General features: G+C 34.9%; 1 protein-coding gene across 1 annotated transcript in view; it reads left to right on the top strand.

Annotated features, from left to right (window-relative positions):
* UBN2 (ubinuclein 2) overlaps positions 1–15556 on the top strand; it is a 58793-nt gene that overhangs the window by 35367 nt on the left and 7870 nt on the right. The window contains exons 9-15 of the mRNA XM_015588293.2: positions 1082–1211; positions 3931–4049; positions 4570–4683; positions 5261–5404; positions 6195–6245; positions 8222–8264; positions 11434–12981. Coding sequence (XP_015443779.1) covers positions 1082–1211; positions 3931–4049; positions 4570–4683; positions 5261–5404; positions 6195–6245; positions 8222–8264; positions 11434–12981 — 2149 coding nt within the window. The remainder of the gene's footprint in view (positions 1–1081; positions 1212–3930; positions 4050–4569; positions 4684–5260; positions 5405–6194; positions 6246–8221; positions 8265–11433; positions 12982–15556) is intronic.

Raw genomic sequence — 15556 nt, 5'->3', positions numbered from 1 at the left:
CCCTGACCTTTTTTTTAAAATTGTGTTTGGCTTCTCTGCTACCGAGAATTTTCTATTGCCAATTCCAAGGAACATAGGTTTCCACATTTTGTTGTTTTTGAAATTGCACTGTGTCTTAGGAGTGACGGATACATTTGCTATAGCAGGGTTTCTTTCCTTCCCCAAAAGCTGTTAAATGAGTCTTTGGATACATCTTATATTTGAGAAAAGTATTTATTAATTTTATCTGCACCTTCTCCCATGATAGAATGTAAAGGTTTGGACATAGTTTGTTGCCAAGAGCCCCAGTTTGGTCTCTGCCTTCAACTTAACATCTGTTTTCATCTCTCTACAGTAGCAGCTGCCAGATGTAATGTCTTCCATCTTGGAAGAAACCTCAATTTACTTATTCATTGGCTTGTCCTACTGAGCATATGGAGGCTGTTACAAACTCTTCCTTTATTTTTTTTAACTTTTAAATAACTGTAAGGCGAAATACCCATTTAACAATTTGTTTTCTGCCTAAAAAATTAATTTTTAAGTGAAAACAGGAAAGGAACTAAAAAAGTGGAATAAATTGAACAAAATATTAGATGTCTAGTTTGTAATGCAGGCACAATAAGGGAAACAAAGATGAATAAAACAGTTTGTATGTGTAGTAGCCAGAAGAGTTTTACAAAACTCTTGAATCTGAAATGTTTTCAAACACCTCTAAAGAAAATATACTCTTAAGAACTCACCAAAACTATGTGACTCATTTGCAGGGGACTTAAAGGGAGGGGTATATGATATCTCTTTGAGAAAATGAGCTTTTGATTAATAATGGATTTCCTGTGCTTTACACAAAAATGTAAGCTTTGCCCCAATCATGAAAAACTATTTGCCAGCTTATTTGTGGTTATATAAATTCTACTCTTAAACAAGCAAGACTCATTGAAATTTTCTATAGCATTACTATTTATTGATTTTTTTTTTGCCCTGAAAAATGCTATCTAGGAAATCATAGAAATGTAAAATGAGAAAAGAATCACTGCCTTTGCCTCCTTGCTCGTATGTCGCTGCCTAAAAGAGCTTCTGTTTACTTGTTGTTGCTTTTGGTCAGCATTGAGTTACAGCTACAGGAACTGGGCCCTGTCATTCGTAGTGGAGTCTATGCCCATCTTGAAGCTTTCGTGCCATGCAACAAAGAAACACTGGTAAAACGTCTGAAGAAGTTACATCTCAATGTCCAGGTAAGGGGAGAAACAATATCTACACGGAGTTTTTATAACCTATGAAGAGGCCAGTTTCTCTTTGGAGTTTTTGCATGTCACTTGCTTTAAAGTCATGTTGTATGTATATTAAAAGCATATTAGATCCCTGAAAAAAATTTCTTTTCAATAATTGATAGATTTAGGTGAGAAATAATGTTTTCTAAGGCATAGATTCTTGGGCTGATAAATTAATTTCAGTTCCACAGCTGACACAACTTTGCCTTCAACAAATAATCTGACATTTATAACTCAATTTTCTTATTCCTGAAATGATTCTATACAGACATTATGAAGACCAGTGGTAAGAATCACGGGTTGCATGTAAATTTAAAGATTAGTGTAATAAAATCCATGTTTTGTTAGATTCTCCTCGACTTCAACTTAACTAAGCGTCCAAGTAAAATGCTTTCATTGGTCAGAAACATTTCATTACGATATCAAAAAGTTCTATGCATTGAGCCACATTCAGGTGCTTCCCACCTTGTTGGTCCTAATTCTACCTTTGAGTCCATTCATGAATCTAATCGTTTCTCCACTTGATGGCCTTTATATATTTAAAAGCATTTATTATGTCCCCTTCTTCACTTTCCATAAAATGGTTTTTAGTACCTTCATTGCCTTGATTACTTGCCCCTTAATGAGTTGTTTGCCTATATATTTTAAAAATGCTAATTATTTACAAGTAATAGAAAAAACTTGAATGAAGTCTAAAAACAAGGACTTTTTTTCTAGGAATAAAGGTATTTCGTGGAATTAAGGGCAAGAATGTAGTCAAGAAAGATGGGAACTAATCATTCGGGTCAACTCTCTCTCTGCCTCTTTCCCCGCATCTCATTTTTATCCTTTTTTTGCGTATCTGCAGATAAGATTACTTCATTCCCAAGGTTTTATATTACAGAAAAGCCACACACAGCAACTGACTCAGCTCTCTCTTCCCAGTCCAAATTCTTCTTGGGACAGAAAACCTGATTATACCATCTTGGGTCAACCTAAACTTTTCTGGCCAAAGGGTAGGAGTCACACAGCACAACATGGCTATCCAAGGTCCATTGGGTGCAAACGGGGGAATAAGTGTGGTGTCCTGCATCACTGTGCTAGATGTGATCTGACAGACATAGATTTCTTTATTATAGGTACTATACTTCTGTTAACAAAATACTTTTCAACTGAAAAAGTATAGTTCTTTCTCAATTCAAAACAGGTTAATGAGCAAGTGAAATTTATCTGAGGTCAGATAAATTTTGTGCATGTGCCTGGCTGGCTTCTTCAGACATTAACAGTTGGAGGTTACTGCTATAAGTTCAGATGATACAAATGGATACTAATAAAATAATTAGAAGTAGGAAAATGACTTTTTGCACATCCCTTTTGGCTACCCTTGCTTTTTATTTCTATGGTTTTAGCACATATGTTTGTAAGCAAATATATTCTTTGGCTTTGCATGTTTTTGAGCTGTATTTTAATAGAGTCGTACTGTTTCCTTCTGCAGCCTGCTTTTTTACACTTAGCATTATGCACTTCAGATTTTTCTATGTCTTTACATGTGATAGAACTCCATTCATTTTTACCGCTGTGTGAACAGTGTTCCATTGTATGAATATATCTCAATTAATTTATTCATTTTACTGTTGATGGATATTTGGGTTGTTCCCAGGCAGATAATCTCAGCTACATAATTCTTAAAAGGTGATCATCCAGGAACCACGATATTGGATTTTCACATTTTTTAAATTAGGATTTTATAGCAGACACTGTCATATGGCAGTAATATTTATTAATTGGTATGCATTAAATAGGTAAAATGCTTATTAGTAACATTTGTGTTATATTTTTATTAATAAGATAAATGTTATAAATAAAATAAAATATTTCGATTTGTAAAAACACCTGCCATAACATGGTCATTGTATTCCTGAAAATCCTCTCCATGCCAGAAATCATGTTAAAAATAGTTGTGTCAGTGAAGAAAAGCAAAGTCTCATAATATTTCTGCACTTATGACAGTAATAAAAGTATGTTTTAAATAGTTACATATATATTTTGTTACAAGATGAAAATAATAAATTAATTGATTAAACTTGTAAGATACAGATTTACTTGCTTTTCTTTTTGCCCTGAACCCACACGAATAAGAGTCTTTCAGTTTTGTCTTTCACTTTGGCCTTGGCCTTGCATTTTTGCTAGCAACATAAGTCGAAATTACTAACGTCACAATTACTAACAATAAAGGGGAGAACAGGATGCCAACATCCTATTGTCAGTCATCCAGACCAAATCATGTGTTGTGATGTTCCAAAGCAGTATCTCTTCTCGTGGTACCGGTTCCCCATCATACTGGGGTTAACCAGTAGCAGTCTGCACACTATAGATTTGGTTCTTTATTTAATCATTTGTATTACAGTTAAAGTGTCCATATAATTTGTTGGCCAGACGTGGGATTTTTAAGAATGTAAAGGAGCACTATTAATACTTACGTTGAGGCAAAATGTAAAAAATGGAGTTTCTTTGGCTACCTAGTCGTCCTAGTTTTACAGCAGTGTGCATTATGAAAACTCAGTGTTGTAGAAGAAATGTTTGCATTTAAATATGTTAACATTTCAAATCTATAATCAATGTCTAAAACATAAATTTTATATTTTGAGGATCTGCGTGCAAAATAAGTTTTGTAAATATGTTTGAAAAAACTTCTTTTTCTCAGGATGATCGTTTAAGAGAACCTCTGCAAAAACTGAAACTGGCTGTTAGCAATGTCATGCCTGAACAGCTGTTTAAATACCAGGAGGATTGCCAGGCTCGTAGTCAAGCGAAGTGTGCCAAGTATGTACCTCTTCTATTTGGACTGGCTTTTGCATTTGAGAAATATTTGTGGATTTCTTCTTGGTGATCAAGTCCATTTAAGGCCAATCCGTAATATCTAAAGTATGTACCACTGAAATGGTGTAATTGAATATTTTCTAAATGACACATCACTTCCCACTCAGTTGCTTTGATGTGAAAGGCAAAAGGTCTGTTGATTTAGTGCATGGTGTAATCAGAGGAAGAGTTGACACTTGGTCAGACGTTTTACTTGTTGACCAACCTCACTGGCTGAGGTTGGACACAAATATATTTTGAACTAAAAGATAAGTGTTCATGTCTTTATATTATAGTTTGAAGATCTATTTACCAGTCTCTATAACATTCTTGAAATTCAAAGTGACATGTGGAAAGATAGATTTCCTATTTACTTTGTTTTTTGGGTTAACATCCAATTAAGCAATTCGACAAGTTTCTAAGGAGCATATTATAGGCGATGTTGAGTTAGAACTTGGCTTCATAAAATGTTTCTCATTTTTAGGTTACAAACAGATGAAGAACGAGAAAAAAATGGATCCGAGGAAGATGATGATGAGAAACCAGGGAAACGTGTCATAGGACCAAGAAAGAAATTCCACTGGGATGACACCATTAGGTAAGATTTAACCAGAGCCTTCGCTTTCAGCTAAATAGATAATGTAGAAGTAAGGTTTCTCATAAAAATAATCTACAGTAAATCGAAGACTAGATTAGAAGCAGCCAAAGACTAGTATTTAGGAAAAATTTATTCAAGAGAAGATTGATTTGATCCTAATATTTTTAGAGTGCTACTATTATATTCACATAATGCTTTTTATTAGCTAATCTTTTAATTATTGAGTAAGTCATATACTAGTTTCAGAAGGTGAAGGACTCAGAATTGTTGTGTAATCAGTCATCTTTCTTACCAATAATTCTGTACCCCAAATAAGGATTTAGTTGTGGGACTACCCCTTTCCATCTTTGGTGCTTTGATTAAAGATTTCAAAAAACTTTAATTCGGGGATCTGGCTGTATTTCAATTAATGATGTATGTTAGAAATTATCTTTCTTTCATCTTCTGAATTCTTCAGATAATACTTTTTACTATTGCTGTCAGATTTATGTGCTTTTTAAAAAATCTGTTTTAAGCCTAATTTTCTATGATTTTACAGTCAGATTTATATAAAAATATATATTTTTAATCTCTTTAGAACTTTGTTATGTAACCTCGTTGAGATCAAATTGGGTTGCTATGAGTTAGAGCCAAATAAAAGCCAGTCTGCTGAGGATTATCTTAAATCCTTTATGGAGACAGAAGTGAAACCATTGTGGCCTAAGGGCTGGATGCAGGCAAGGTAAGCAATACGACATCCTAGAGTTTACTTTCTTATTGTTGTTGCTTATACACAACATTAAACTCAAATACAAACCTAAATTAAAAATGCCAAACATTAAAAAAAGATATAGGTATACACACACACATATATGACATTCGTTTTGCTAAGAACCTAAAGTGTTTAACGTTCTATATCGTCATCTCAGATGATCTCTGCTTTGGAAACTTAAGGCACTTAGAATACTAAACAGTCACATGGATATAGAGATAGAGAAATATAATAAAGGTTTTTTTTTTTTTAAACAAACTTTTCTGCCCTCGTTGTGGTAGAGAAAAGGGGAGCGGGGAAAGATGGTTATGAACTTTGGGAGGGGAATTTCATATGAGTATTACGAAGATAAGGAACTGAATACAAGATTTAGAGGGTAGTAAAAGAGATATAGCCTTAGGTTCTATTGAAAACAGTCAATATAGAGTGGTATCTCAAAAACTCCGAGTATCCCAATTTAAAGTTTAAAGATTTAAGTAAAGAATGTTAAAATGAATAGACTTGGCCATCTCAACCAGTCATTTTAAAGTGTTGCATCTTAAATCAACAGAAAACGTCTGTTGATCTGTTAAAGATTTAAATAGAAGTGATGTAAGAACTCCCCATAAAATAAATTATTGAATTTACTGTACCATTATACATTTTACTTGGTAAATAAGCAGATATTTCGCCTGTTGAAAATCAGATGATTGAAATGATAAAGTGATCATCATGTTATTTATCTGCCATAAAAAAATTTGTGTCCTTTTAATTTTTCCAGAATGCTTTTTAAGGAAAGCCGAAGTGTGCATAATCATCTTACTTCTGCTCCGTGAGTAAATGCAGACTCCAGATTTCTTCATTTATTTTTATTCACGTTATGTGCTTTAGTAAACAAAAGTATCGTTAATTAAATGCTAGGTGAAATCAGATTTAAACATACATTTAAACAATCTCCATGTTACCATCGCCTTTTTAAAAAATAATTATTTTTACTGTTAACTATGTAGACCTCAGAACACACTTATCTATTACACAGTTCTCAGGCTAGTCTCTAAAAACCTGCATCCATAATGTAACATGTGTCGTGAGATCTGGTAGTAAGGAGCCATGTAAATGGGAAGGGCTCTGGTGGTTCCTTTTGTTCTGGGCCTTCTGCCCTTTAGTTCTTTGTATCCTTTTTCTTCCACTCTTAATGACTATCTGCATGGGTAACTTATAGCTTTGTGCTTTCCAAGACAATTCTGTATACATATCTATTCTAACTTGCCTTGTAGAGTGTTTCATTCCACAAAATAACCTACTCTTCATGTCCTTCCTTTTGTTCAAACTGGCTGTTTCCTCAATTGATGTGATTACTAAGGCAGTAGTAAAAAAGCAAGTTTTTTCTGTGGTTACATTTTTGGGTGCATACTGGTTAACTCGACAAGATTTTTATTTTTACCTGCAACTTAGAGCTAATTCTCTGTAGCCCACAAGGGTCGTATTAAAGGGTTAATAAAGTATAAAAATTAGCAAATCACTCTGCTAAGAGATCTGGTTAACATCTGGGTGACATTACAGTATTCTCCCTCTCCTTGTATATAGTTATAACAGATGCAATTTTTATCCGTTCTTAGGAAGGACACTTTGTTAGTATACCATCAGAGATGTATTGAGTTGGTTGTGGTTTTCAGTTCTTACTCTTCTTGTTTTTTGAGTATAAATTTGGAGTACTTTGGTTTCATATGTTACAAGTTTATCTTGTTGCAAGTGGTTTAGTTATCCTAGGATGGGGAGATATATGTATATATGTATTTGTCAATATTATTTCTGGCCTTTAATTTCCCTATAGTTCTAAAATCACATATGTGTTTTAATTCAGATATAAATAATTCATTCCTTTAATTCTAAAGCAGGTGTTCACATAGATTCTCTCCTGCAATTTTTTTTTTTAGTAGTTTCATTATCATAACTAAATTTGTATTTTCTTTTGTACTAGAAAGTAGGAACCTATGGAATAGGTGTGCCTGAAAGTCTTTTGTCCAAGCGGTCTTTATGAAAAAAAAAAAAAAAAATCAACTTTGAAAATTGCTGTTGCCTTAATGAATTGTAGATTGGCAGTTTTAATCAAGATGCTTGTTAATTAATGACATTTAACTTAGTGAAATAGAAATATTCAGACAATGTGAAGGATTTTAGCTTGTCAACCCTTTATTCAACAAACATTTGAATACTTTCTCCTACTATGGAATTCATAGGATGCTTTTAATCTTCCAACTTTGTCACACTGCTTTCCAAAGGTTCCAAGTTTTCATGATATTTTTCTTGCCTTTTTCTATTATTTTGACGTTTTTATTTGAATTTTTATATTACAAATAATTTTCTTTAAAACTTGAGAATTTTTCGTTTTGTTTTTTAAATGTTATTTACAACTTGTCATGATTTCATTTGAGTTCGAAGTTTCTTGAAGCTCTGTTTTCTTATAACTAATTATAAATTCTTACCAGCTCTTAGAAGTGAATCTCCTTAGGCAGCTTTGTTAGCCTAGTTTGAGTTATTTTTATTTTACTTTGAATATTTAGATTCAGTTTTTCAAAAAACTTTTATCTATATTTCATATTTTACTAAAGGTTTGACCTTTCTTTGAGTTAGTCGAAATTGGGGAAGATGTTGCTATATAGTCACGTAGAAGTTCAGCACTTATGTGTAGTTCTGTCCTTCAAAGACCTTTCCAGATAGCAGGAGAAATTACCCATGTAATTACAACTTCCTAATGAGTGACCTAGCTGCTGCTGACATGGCCTCCTTTTTCATCTTTTGTCCTAGGGCAAAGAAAAAGGTGATTCCTCCACCTAAACCCAAAGTGAAGGTAACTATTGAACCAAATCTTTTATTAGTCATAATGGTGAATGTTGAAATGCATTCTTAAGATGGAAATATGTGGTGTTTAGCATAGATCAACAGGTACTGTACTCTTAAGATGGTGGTTTTCAGACTTTGTAAAAACCCTAGAACCGTTGAAATTGGGAGAATGGATGACTATGTAGCACTGGGAGGTTTGCATATAGTAATTACATTGTCAGGCTTAATACTACTTAGAAGTCCTGCCTGCAGCCGCCCTGTGCCAAGTGCAGGTTCAGAGGCCCCGTGGCAAAGAAGATGCGAGGCCCGCCCTCCCGTGCTCGCAGACACTAGTGGGGGGGCCGATGGCGCATGGTATACCAGCGAGAAGGTAGGGTTAAGAGGGGCTAGAAGGAACTCGGGGGTCTGATATCCTTTAAAATCATAGCCGAGATTACAGATATATAGGAGAAATCCTAAGGCCCCAAACGAAAAAGCAGCTGCCATAGCGTTAATCAGCTACTGAAACTTTGGTTGCCCTTAGGAGCATTTGCTATTTCTGTACATGACCTTGTGATGGACCTTTAAATTTCTTCTCAGAGCACAGCAGATTGGCTTTTCTTGGACTAATAAAGATTGAGAATTAGAATGAAACTTTGCATAAACTTGGGACCCTCAAAGAAAGACATCTTTAGTAAAAGAAAGGACTAGAAAAGAAATCCACTCATTAGCAGAAAGGTTAAGAATCTCATGTGTCTTGGCCTGGGTTCTGGAGTAGAGGAGAGTCCTCCCTGAGAATTTCCCTTAGTTTAGGAGTTTAATTTATACTACCTGTACGATCTGGGAAAACATCAAGCTGAGAAAATAACCTGAAGTTATTAGATTAGTATTAACCAAGGGCACCTGGCAAATCAAATCCTCTCTGGAAAAATGCACCCTCATCCCAGGTCTCAACATCTTATCACATAGATACTGCATCAAGTATGAGCTTACAATTTGCAAATACAGAATATGAAAGGAAGTAAATTACTGTGAGTGAGACTTAGAAATAGTCAGCAGAATTAGATCCTTAAGGAGGGCAAGTGATGGATTTATTGGGTTTAGAACATAGTAATATAACTCAAATATCTTTTAATAGTTAAGAAGTTAGAAGAGGGGATAAAAGAAATATCCTATCAAATAGACAAAGCAGAGTTAAGAAAGAATCAAGTGTAACCTCTAGAGGTGAAATCTGTAATTATTTGAAATTAAAATTATAATGAAAACCCACTTCCTTTAGGTTTTAGACTTTCCTCATAGCCTTCATCTCTTTGAGTAGATGAGTTTCTTTGCTTATGAGGTTATGATCAGAAGTTCAAAATATTTGTTACTCTGGGACCTTAACGTTTAATTTTAGAGGCTCTTTGAATAAAGTGTAAATAGCCTTCTTTTCGTTAGTAACCTACTTTGTCTTCTAATCCAAATAATATTGAGCCAATATTTTATTAAATCTATTAAGTTCATGCTTTGTTTTGACACTTTATTTTTAAACTCCTAATACCTTCCAATGAGGGTTGGTTAAATTTTGGTACATCTATCAAATATATGAGTAATTTATCAGAATTCTAGCAATAACTGATAGGATATTATAGGGGTTTTTTTGTAATTAAGTTACTTTTTTCTTTTCTCAAAATGGAAAAACTATATTGCTGATTTGGTTTTTTCCCATCCTATTACCCCTTAAATATCTATTTTAGTTAGGTAATATAAGGAAATACTTACAGTAGAAAATACAAACAATACAGAAAAGTAAGAAAGAAAAGTGAAAGTATCCAGAAATTTTGCTTACTCAGAGAAAAAAGCTTTTTACATTTTGGTATGCATCTGCCCTCCCATCTTCTGGGTCTCTGCCTCTACCTCTTCTCCTTCCATCCATCCATCCATCCATCCATCCATCCAACTATTGATTTATTCAGATTGAATTAACATTTTGTATAAATGAAGTAACCTGCTTTTTTGACTCAAATATATGTCCTGACCAGTTTTCTCTGCCAATATAAATCTATATGATACTCTCTTGGGTGGATTTAATGTTATTTTTATATAGAAAAAATTATTAATAGACTTAAAACAGCAATTAATAGACTTAAAAAACACTACCAAGATTATTCTGATAACACTCCCCCACACTCAGTTTCTGTCCTTTCATAATAATGGAGTTTTTACTAATCATGTAATTGGATGGTGTGTCAAAACAAACGTGTCTCATCTGCATTACCATTCATCCTTGCAGACAGTTTTGACCTTAATGCACAACAGACATCTAAGAAGCAATGAAGTTTTCAATCATGGCTTTTAGAATAGCAACTTAGAAAAATTGCTAAGGGCCTTAAAGTGTAACAGTGTTCTTAACAGCTTGTTTACCTTAGTACCTAGAAAGTCATGGTAAAGACCTTTCCTCTCCATTCTTTCCTCACTATGGCTAAGGTAAGTGCTGTGGTTGTGCAGATAACCATTACAGTGCAAGACTTTAGGTTTGGGTTTACGTGGGGCTGTTTGTTTCCTTGTTTTCTTAGCACAGTGCCTTACTTATAGTGGACACTTAGTAAATATATGTTGAAACCATTATCAATGACTTCTTCCATAATGAATAGAAAACACAATTTTAATATGCTTGGATTGAATCATCTGCTCGTTTGGTGTACAAGTTTCTATATGAGCTAGCTATGAGTAGCTGCAGGACAGCATACAAAGAGGCAGAAATGCAAGGAAGCAGAAAGTGAAGGTCAGTATCCTAGCAAATTATAGTACACAAGAGGATCAGAGTCTTAGGATAAAGACAGAATTTATCCTAGGTACAAGGAGAATAAAAAGAAGTCTCTGAACAGATGTATTTGGAATAGTATTATCCAAAGATCTGACACGGGTGGGTTGGACAGGGGGATTTCATCAACGATGTGACTCCTATATGAATGTACCTTCAGTTTCATTTTAAGCCTTCTTAGAATGGCATACTAAGGTATGGCAGCTGTGTGCAAAATATCAGATAAGTTAGGCTTATGAGGACAATTCTTTCAGGAGCTCTGTCCTGTCAAAATTATTTTGGTTTTTCACAGTGGAATTTTAATCATCATAACTTCTTAGTTCTTTAAAAATAATACTTTGTAATTTTTTATTAATCAGTTTATTTTTTTCTAATATAATTCTGTTTATGCTAGGAGTGTAGTCCAAAAAAGGACCAGAAAACTCCTGCTTCCTTGGTGGCTTCGGTTGGTGGTCCTTCGACGAGCTCTAACACATCCGCCGTGGCCTCCACCAGTTCTAGCTCTACACCAGCCCAGGAGACGATCTGCCTTGACGACTCACTAGATGAAGACCTTTCTTTCCATCCACCTGCACTAGATCTTGTTTCTGAAGCTTTAGCTGTTATCAACAATGGGAACAAGGGCCCTCCGGCTGGCTCAAGGATAAGCATGCCAACTACAAAACCTCGTCCAGGGCTGAGGGAAGAAAAATTAGCAAGTATTATGAGTAAGCTGCCACTGGCTACTCCCAAAAAACTAGATTCTACTCAGACTGCACATTCATCAAGTCTTATTGCTGGTCACACAGGGCCAGTACCAAAGAAACCCCAGGATTTAGCTCATACTGGCATCTCTTCAGGCCTTATTGCTGGTTCTTCGATTCAGAACCCTAAAGTTTCCTTAGAACCTTTGCCAGCCAGGCTACTTCAACAAGGACTGCAGAGGTCAAGCCAGATTCACGCTTCTTCCTCTTCACAGACCCACATCTCCTCTTCTTCCCAAGCCCAAGTTGCTGCCTCCTCTCACGCTCTGGGAACATCAGAGGCCCAAGAAGCTTCTTCATTAACACCAGTAACAAAGGTGCACCAGCATTCAGCTGTCCAACAGAATTATGTGTCTCCATTACAAGCAACCATTAGTAAATCACAGACCAACCCAGTGGTGAAATTAAGTAATAATCCCCAGCTTTCCTGTTCATCCTCACTTATTAAGACTTCAGATAAGCCACTTATGTACCGCCTTCCCTTATCTGCTCCCTCACCTGGAAATGGTTCTCAAGGGTCCCATCCCCTGGTTTCTAGGACAGTACCTAGCACCACTACCTCCAGTAACTATTTAGCCAAGGCTATGGTGTCACAAATCTCCACGCAGGGTTTCAAATCTCCCTTCTCAATGGCTGCATCCCCAAAACTTGCCGCATCCCCTAAACCTGCTACATCTCCTAAACCCTTGCCCTCACCTAAGCCTTCTGCCTCACCCAAGCCCTCTCTGTCAGCTAAGCCTTCAGTATCAACTAAACTTATTTCTAAGTCCAACCCAACTCCCAAGCCTACTGTATCCCCAGGTTCCAGTCCGAATGCACTAGTAGCCCAGAGTAGTCACTCCAGCAGTAACAACCCAGTCCATAAACAGCCCAGTGGAATAAATATCAGCAGACAGTCTCCCACCTTGAATTTATTGCCCTCTAATCGTACTTCAGGCCTTTCATCTACAAAAAATCTTCAGGCCTCTTCAAAGCTACCAAACTCATCATCCACTGGAACTGTTGGGAAGAACAGCTTGAGTGGAATTGCAATGAATGTACCTGCCAGCAGAGGTAGCAACCTTAACTCAAGCGGAACTAATAGGACTAGTCTATCTGGGGGAACAGGAAGTGGAACACAGGGTGCTACTAAACCGTTGTCTACTCCACATAGACCATCCTCTGCCTCAGGGTCTTCAGTGGTAACAGCCAGTGTGCAGGTATGTATGTTACATACGTTCATGAGATAAAATGTAAGATTGTGTGATCTCGTGAGGCCTTAAAAACCTTATTATAATATATAGCTTGTTTATAATAGCTAATTATAGCTTATGGCCAACGACTGTTCCTGATGTCGACATCACAGTGATGGGGACACTGGAGATGAGGTTTTTGTTGGGATGCAAATTTGTTTGTTTTAGTAAAGTATCACATGCTCACCTTCAAAATTTTTGAAAGACATGACAAAAGTGCATATTTAAAACTGTCTTATTAACGTCCAGAACAAAGTAGTAACTTAAGAATTTAGCATACCTTCGCTTGTCTTCTCTTTCCCACCCCAGTACCCTTTCTCCTGTCAACTTTCTTATTTTTCATTTAATCAAATTTATACATTCACGTTTTTTCCTTTAACCATTTGTCTTTGTGAATAAAGTTTTTATTTGCATGAATTTTGAAGTTATTCATATCTGATTCTCTACGTCAGATTGATATCAGTCATCCTTTTATACCACAGTTCCCCCATTCATGAGTTTTAATTTAAATTTGTCTCTCAGTTAACAGGAGTACCTCACTCAAGGAATCTTTTCAAAAAGCTAATGTGAAAGCTATTCTTCCTTAGCTCTTGCATACCTGATTATTTCTGTGCTGTCACACTTGAGTAGTTATAGATTTCTTGGATCACTAAGTGTCTCACTCCAAATTTTGTAAATACTGTTCCACTGACCCTTGCTTTGTATTTAGGATTATAGAGAAGTCTCAGGCTATTCTGGTTTTTTATTCCCTTACCAGTAATTTATTTTCTCTGCCTAAATGCTAGTAAGATTTTCTCTTTTTCGTTGAAATTGAAGCGTTTCCAGATTCTAGCTAGGTTTATCTTGTTTTCATTAATTTTGTACCTAGAACGTGATAATGTCTTTCATTCTCAGACCTGGCTATTTTTACAGCTCAAGAATATTTCAGTATTTCATTCTATTATGTGTCCGATTATTATTTTTGATCCATTTGGCCTAGGAGTTTTGAGAACTCTTTTATTAATCATATATTTTCTCTCTCTGCCTTCCATATCATCTTGTTACTCTTTTCATCTTTCTTTCACTTCTTTGTATTCTGAGACATTCTCAGATTTGTCCTTCACATTACTGATTTGGTTTCTTTAATGTTCCTTTTTTTTTCCTCTTGAAAAGTAATACATGTTCATTGTAGGCAAATTCAAAAAAGGAAAAAAAATCACCCATTTATTCCACCACTGTGTATATTTTCCTGGTACTTTTTTAGACTCTTTCTCAAGAAAGTAGGTTTTACATAATATTCTGTTTCATAACAAGCTTTTTAAAAAATTAATATTTTATGATGTGTTCTTAAGTTCTTAAATGTTCTTTGAAAATATGACGTATTGATGTATGGAATTCTGTTGTCTAAGAAAGTTCTCTAACTTTGTACTGCATCCTATTTGTGTGGAATAGGAAAACTTAATGAAAGAATTATCCCCTTGGCATTTGTAGACGTTCTCTGGTATTCGAAACAAGCTAAGCACCGGTATTCAGTATACAATTAAAATCCAAATCATCACTCTACCATCACCATAGGCTAGAAGTGAATTAATTCCAGAATACTAATATAGAACAAAATTCAATTAACTAATATTTTATTAATTGAAATTTAGGATTTACTGGTGTTTTATCTATATAATTTTACTTTTATCAGGAAATTGAAAACAACAAAAAAACAAACTGACTAGGAATTGTATATTAAAATTTAAGTTAAAGTCTAAGAAAGTCCATGTTCCTATTTGTATAACCTTTATTAAAATGTTGACTGTTTTTGAAATTAATTTTTAATTCGATCAAAGAGAATGTGAGAGAATAATAGAAATGGCAGTTCCCTGCCCCATATCCTCCTTCCTAGAGTCAACTACCTATAATTTTTAGCTCTATGTTTTTAAATAATAAGAATGAATGGAAGACTCTTAATTTATTCATTTTAGTATTCTCTTTAACTTCTCATTATGATAAATCAGGCCTTTAGCTCTCATAATTTTCCCAGTCTCCTGAAATAGTAAAATTACAATTTTGGTTAAAGACATGACTACGTACAATATTTTCTCTGTTGGGCTAGATAGCGTACACTATTTCATTTGCTTTCTTATTATAAATTTTTGGCTTTTTTCCTGGAGTTAAAAAAATTTTGTTTTTCACTTGCTTCGTTTTCTTTCTTCATCCTTTGTTATCTCCAGAATCTATCAGTTTTCTTTTCCCCCAGAAACCTTCCTGTATTTGATCATTTATCCTGAAAGAACCCACATACTTGGTATAGCAGTTGTTTACCAGTTATTTTGTCAGCATGAACTTACATGACAAAATTCGTTTTTCTAAAAAGTACTCCCTCCGAGTTTTTGCCCTCTCCAAAATGGCTTTAGAATTTGGAGACCTTATTGTGCCTGCCTTTATATCTGGTCCTTTTTGTTCTATCTTATTGGTTTGACTGAAGAAAAGGTCAGTAATTGAATAAGGGTGTTTCCAGCTTCTGGTGAACCTAAGATTCTTTTTTTATTATTATTATTTTTCTTTTCTTTTC

Source organism: Pteropus alecto, unplaced genomic scaffold (genome assembly GCF_000325575.1).
Source record: "Pteropus alecto unplaced genomic scaffold, ASM32557v1 scaffold22, whole genome shotgun sequence".
NCBI classification, from domain to species: Eukaryota; Metazoa; Chordata; class Mammalia; order Chiroptera; family Pteropodidae; genus Pteropus; species Pteropus alecto.
This window is presented reverse-complemented; position numbering and strand designations above follow the sequence as displayed.